At 36.7% G+C, this 6799-nt stretch overlaps 1 protein-coding gene across 1 annotated transcript; it reads right to left on the bottom strand.

Moving 5' to 3' along the window:
• Nucleotides 1-2312: 2312 nt before the first annotated feature.
• Nucleotides 2313-4611, bottom strand: LOC110095283 (transcription factor GHD7-like). The gene is made up of 2 exons (XM_020820745.2): nucleotides 4143-4611; nucleotides 2313-2840 (listed from the first exon to the last, which is right to left on the bottom strand). Exons 1-2 carry the CDS (start codon nucleotides 4527-4529, stop codon nucleotides 2526-2528), a joined length of 702 nt encoding a protein of 233 aa, XP_020676404.1. The 5' UTR covers nucleotides 4530-4611; the 3' UTR covers nucleotides 2313-2525.
• Between the last annotated feature and the right edge of the window lie 2188 nt (nucleotides 4612-6799).

Raw genomic sequence — 6799 nt, 5'->3', positions numbered from 1 at the left:
TCACACTAGGAACAATCACTTGAGAAAGAAACACACTAGAAAATCAGCATTAAAAATCAAAGAAAAAAATCGAAACTCACGGTGGATTTGCCGAAAATTGTATCCTTTCGCCGGCGACGGAGTCTGTGATCGTCGGCGAACTGTCGTGGACATCCGGAAGCCTAAGTAGCGGCGATCTACGAAGGAGCGACGAAGCACAGCGGAGAGTTAAAAGGAAACGCGGAATGAAATGAAATGCCGAACGGGCGCGGGTTCGGAAATAGAGTTGTCGTCGGCGGACTTTCCAGCGTATTAACTGCCGGAATAATTACCGGCGTCTATGTCGACGGAAACATTTCGTTGTGTTTAAAATGTTTGGCGTCTAATCCACAGATAAATACGCCGGTTATTACCGGCGTCAAATACATCGTAATAGATGATACGCTTATGTATTCCGACGTATAGATCGGCGTCATGGGTGTCGGAAACTTACCGACGCCTAGCTAGAGGCCGCCGGAAAAAACGTCGTTATAGTTCTGTTGCGCAGGACGCCGGTTTAAACGTCGTAGTGACCGACAGATATAAATCCGCCGGACGCTCCTACGGTAATACCGTGTTTTCCCGTAGTGTTAATTGACAGCAATTATTGACTGTCTAAATGCCGGTAACACTGACAGAAATCTCCAATGATAATTCTTCGGAACCCGTCGTTCCGACCGGTGGCATAACCAAATTGAAAAATGTCAAAAAGCCACTAAAAACTATTTTTAACGGACAAAAAGCCATAGGATTACATTTCTTACGTGGTTTATACTTGCAGAAAAAAAAATCTACTAAAAATCTACTAGAAAACTAAATGTACACTGCAAAAATGCATGTTTTCGCCAAAAAATCTGCTGGTAACGACCGATTTTCCTGTAGTGGTTCTTTTTAGTGATGAGATGCTCATCTCTTTTCTTAGTAATTACAAAAATCATAAGATAAAAAAATATAATATAATTTTACCACATTCATTAGTCGCTCCAAAGCCATAACCACCATGAATGCTTTTAAAATCATCTACGTACCTCTCTATCAACATGTCCATTTAAATCTCCTCCAATAAAAACTCTTTTTTGAAGAGGTATCATTTCAAGATGTATCATTTGTATTAATTATTCTTTGACATTCTAAAATTTTAATTTTGAATACATATTCAAACCTACTTGAGGAGCATCAGCGCTTATAAAATTAATAATCTTAGCATGAATAAAAATCTTTAAAGCTATAATTCTAACTCCAATTATATTAATTTTTATAACATTATCCTTCAAACTCTTATCTATAATCACACATGCATCATTTATAGCACGACTCCTACCAGAATATCATAGTTTATATCCTAAAATATCAATCTCCTTAGCCTTCTCTTCAACTCATTTAGTTTCCTGAATGCAAAGAATATTTATCTTCTTAAGGATCATAATATCTTTTAATTTCATTAATTTGTCTATAAATGTTGCGTTAGATAGTCTAACGTAAAACTTGTAGAATAATCATGACAAAATGAATCCAACTATAAAGATCATAAATTCAATAATAAAGAGAGATGGGAGAGGGAAGAGGCTAGGGATGAATATCATGATTCAAATTATGCCCAATTTCTCTGTGCATCAAGATCTTAACCCCTATTTATAAATGGAAATGAATGCTAATGCTCACTACCAAAAATTAAACATTTACACAGCATACATCAGTGGCAGTTCGACAACTTCCACTATAGATACCTTTTAAAACCGGTTATAACTACGCTATTAACATCGGTTATAACCGCCGCAAATATGAGCCAATTAAAATTGGTAGTTAAACACTAGTTATAGCTAGTTGTGTGATTATGACTGCCTGACATATACTGGCCAGAGGCCAAGTATTACAGAAGGCGAGAGCTGTTTGAACTATTTTCCTTCTCTGGCTAAGACCCATCACAATTTCTAGCCATTGTGACATGCCATGGATCCTTCAGTACTTATATTGCAAAACTCTAGATCAGTATCTGTAGACCTCTCTTGACTTCAAAGAGCTTCATTAGGCGTCATTCCCTTCATATTTTCTTGTTGAAACGAGTAATACTTCGTGGTCCCGTAAAGCCAATATATTTTATTATATGTTGTGCTATGTAATGCTGATGAAACTGCGTGATTGGTTAGAAAGATCTTTTAATTAAGATTCTTGGAGCTTCTTAGTCACCAAATAGCATCTTCTTTATGCATTCGAAATGATGGTGCATCAACATCATATTTTTCTTTTAAGACAGAAAATAAATATTATTTAAATGTTGATTGAATGGATAAAACTTGGCCCAGAAATTAAAAAATTCAGATAATCTCCAAATTCCAGCTTGCTCATTAGCAATTTTTTGTTCGGTTAGTATATAAACAAGCTAAGCACAATAAATTCCTAGCGAGAACTGCAAATAACACAATCCAATTAAGAATTCCATTATTCATTATTCCTTCTTCAATTCCTAGCTAGTTGTGAATTGCTTGCCTCTTAATCGATTGACAATGTTACCAGCCAAGATCAAGCCTTTCATGTTCATAAGAAGAGGCGGAGGTCGGCGGCGTCTGGCTTGTCTCCGATGTTTTCGCAAACCTTCCCTTAATCCTTGGCCTCATCTCTGCATAAGCTTTTCTAGAAGCATATCTTATTTGCTTCTCATACCTCCTTTTCTTCCTCTTCTCTTTGTACCTTAGAACTTTGGCTTCTCTATCTAAACTTGGGTCAGCTGAGCTCAAAGTCATGGCCTCACTGCCGGCACCACCCTCATCCTTCATGCTACTGCTCGACGAAGCATCGCCGAACGTGTTGCTTGAAAATGGCATCTGTGACAAAGTAATGTGACAAAAAAAAAAGTTATTGAGGCTCAAAAAGGTATATAAACACATGAAATTGTACTATGTTATAATTATAACAATATACTTGTATTCTCTTTTGTAAATTAGGATGTATTTAATGAATTAGGCTTTAGCCTAGTGGTTCATACTACACTCAAATCTTTATGGTCATAGGTTCATTTCGTAACCCCATTCTGCTACTATTTTCTTAAAAAAAGTAAGAATTATTATTCATTGTCTCCTACATTAGAAAAAGGTTAGAGATAGTCGTGTTAGATGGTTTGGACATTAATGTCGGCCTTCTGATAACCTGGTTAGGAGGATAGATTTACTATATTTGACCTATGTTAAAAAAAAGGTAGAAAATATTAGAAATGAACTTTTTTACAGACTTAAATAAGAATTTGACTATTAATAGGATTCAATAGAGAAGAAGGATTTATGTAGCCGACCCCATGTGGTGGGCTAAAGGCTTGATGTTATTTTTTGTTGTTCTTGTCTCTTACATAAAAAAGTTTGTTCCCATCTCTCTCTTTGTAGAAGGGCCATATGCCCCTTTTACATATAATATATGAGATGCGATTCTATCTTCTAAAATTAAAAAAAAAAAAATATATTATTTATTTCATAAACTTCAAGGTCCAAAATTCTTATTCAATGCTGTATAATAACTGCATTTAATGCCTGATAAAAAAATGGCTATATACTTGTTCATGAAAATATGTAAAATAATGATATTCATTAGCAGTAGCAATTAGCAAGCTGCTATGAGCCTATGACAATGAAATGCTCTCATAAATTTGTTTAAAGACAAATATTTTACTTAAATTAATAGAATAAAAGCTTATCTGGTGATTAATCTAATTAATCATCAAGCTTAATGAATGCACAGCTACAACTTTAAGCTACTTTGTACTTTCAATAGAACTAAAAGTAATTAGGATGTGTAAGTATTAATAAAAGGGTATGTTTTGAGGATGATTAAAACTAATTACTTGATTTAATCAAGCACTAATTAATTACTTAATCATGTCTTCTTTAATTAATTTCTCATCAAATTCCTCATCTCATGTAGACAAATTACTTCAAATGGAGAGAAAGGATTATTGATTTCGGCCAAAGCTTAATCAAACAACTTTCCCAAAAGCGCTCAACCTAACAACTATCAAGAACAAAAAGTCAAGTGCCTAATTTCACTATTCCCCCTTTGTAACATGTGCAGGTAAACTGTATTAATCAGGAAGTAAAACATGCATGATCGACAAAGTATAAGAGATTCGAACCACTCACGATGGAGGCGGCCGCCGCCGCCGACGAAGTGACGGGAGGCGGTGGTGGCGGCGGCTGCTGCTGATCGTGGTCGACTCCAGCTGCCCTCAGGCAGACATCAAAAGTAAGGCCGGATCCGCCGCGTAAGTCGTCATCAACTAAGTATCTGAACGTATTCAACGGCGGCGGCGGAAGCGGCAGCGCCTGCCCATCTCTCGGCTCGTCGGACTTGGGCTCACCGAACATCCAGGCGGCGACGGAGTCGTCGTGGCCGAAGAACTGGAACTCGTGGAGGTCAGACTGGTCGTGCGTGGATTCCAGAAACATGGGGATCGAACGGTTGAGATCTGTTTGGTGGCGGCGGCACCATGCGGGGCCGCCGCATACATTGCAAAATTCGGAAGACATGGGAGGGCGGAGGGGGAATACTGAATATTGGAAGTGTGTGTGGTTCGTTATGCTTGTGGAGAAGACAAGTATGGAGAGGCCAATGAGAGGAGAGTAAGAGATATGAGCGATCACTGCTTTTCTTACGTGGAGGATTCCTTGCCACCCTAAATTGGGGGATTTATTTTATTTTATTTTTTCTTTTAAAGAAGAAAGCTTGGATTTGATATTATTTCAATGATTAGATTAAAGCAATTTTCTTTTCTTTTTTTTTTTTTAATAAATAATGTTGAAGAGTTTTTAGGAAATGATATTTAAAAAATTAGGCACACATCTATTAAAATTATTAACATTTTCCTAAAAAAAAAAATTTATATTTATGCATGTGAGGATTATATTGTTAGGAATTTAATCAAAATAAAAAATATAAATTGATGTTTTCTTATTTGTGTGCAAATTTAATGAATGAAAATAAGATCTAGATATTTGATAGAAAATAGGGTAATTATTATATTTTTTATTTATAGCTCGCTCATCTAGATTTTAATACTTTTAAAATTAAAATAACTATATTGCACAAAACTAATAAAAAATAATTGGTTCAAAATATCTTGGTAAAAGTTTAGTGAAAAATGGCTTAAATTTTTGATATGTGATATTTCTATTATGTTTAAATAAAAAAATGAAGGCTTTTGTTGTAAAATTTATTATAAAATATTAAAAAATTAAGATTGTTGTATCCTCGAAAATTTGCGGTTGTAGAGATATATAAAATTTAGCGTCCTTGCTTTGTACGAAGATTCAGTACATAAACAGATAAAAATAGAGGAGTGCAACATTCATATGAGACATCACTATTTTTACGTGAACCCATAAAGGGGGAAAAACCACATGGACTTTTCCAGTCGAAATAAATCCACTAGTATTGATGGTTGATTACAAATAATATTCATCTTTGAAGGAGGGTGATAGCTTAATGTAGCAAATGCATATTGTATATATATAGCTCGTTATATGATAATTATTCTTAAAAGAGTGTAGACATGTCTGTTTGGGAGGAATCATAGTCAGCAAGTGACGATGGTTAGAGGGATCATAGTCAACGGGTGATAGTGGTACGAAGAACGGTAGTCGACAGGAAATGGTGGTCAAAAGGACCATAGTCGATTGGCTATGGGGTCGAAGGAACTATTATCTGGTAACGGTGGTCAAGGGATCATAGTTAGCAGGTGATATTGGTTAGAGGGACTGTAGTTGGAGGGCAACTATAGTCGAAGTGGACCGTAGTCAGCGAATGATAGTGGTCAGAATGACCGTAGTCAACGAGTAAAAGTGGTTATAGAGACCATAATCAATAAGCAACAATGGTTGAAGTGGACTATAGTCGGAGGGTGACGATGGTCGGAAGGACCATAGTTGGCAGGCAACGGTGGTCGAAAGGACCATAGTCGGTAGGTGATGATGGTCTGAGGGACCATAGTTGGTAGGTGACAAAGGTCGGGAGTATCGTAGTCAAGCGATAGTGGTCGAAAAAACTATAGTTGGTGGGCAGCATAGGTCATGAGGACCATATTCGAGTGATGGTGGACGGAAGGATTGTTGTCGGGCAAAGGTCGTTAGAATGACCATAGTCGGGGAACGGTGGTTAGAGGGACTGTAGTAGGTTATTGATGGTGGTCCGAAGGACCTAGTTGGGCAATGGTGGTCGGAAGGACTATAGTCGGGCGTCAATTTTTGGAAGGACCGTCATCACGCGATGATGGTCGAAAGGAAGTTCAGCAGTGGTCGGTGGTTAGGAGAAAGTCCAACGGCTGTACACAACCGGGTGGTGTAAACTTGAGAAAGCAAGAGAGATCCTTCATTTGTCATCTCATCCTCCTCCCTTTTTTGTAAGGAATAAAGGGGACTATTTATATTTTTTGTAGTGGCATGATTAGTAAATAGGGAGAATATCAAGGGCATGTTGGACGTATTTCAAATGGATGGCTGATATCAACTACCTTCACCATGAACCATTTGTTGATAACATGGGAGTGTTTTAATGACATTATAATTTGCTGATCTTAGGCTCATTGAATTTTTCTTGTCGATCTGCTCGATTCGACTATAAGCATGTAACATATAAATATCATTAATAATCCAATTAATGATCTGAAGCTTCCAAATAGGCTTTGGGCCATCAATTTTGACTCATTTGGATTCAAATTAGACTGATTTTGATGGCATTGGGTTTGTCTCTTTGAGATGTTCAATTTGACTATAAGTTTACTAAAATCGGAGTTCAAATAATT

Source organism: Dendrobium catenatum, unplaced genomic scaffold (genome assembly GCF_001605985.2).
Source record: "Dendrobium catenatum unplaced genomic scaffold, ASM160598v2 fragScaff_scaffold_134, whole genome shotgun sequence".
In the NCBI taxonomy this organism is placed as follows: domain Eukaryota; kingdom Viridiplantae; phylum Streptophyta; class Magnoliopsida; order Asparagales; family Orchidaceae; genus Dendrobium; species Dendrobium catenatum.
This window is presented reverse-complemented; position numbering and strand designations above follow the sequence as displayed.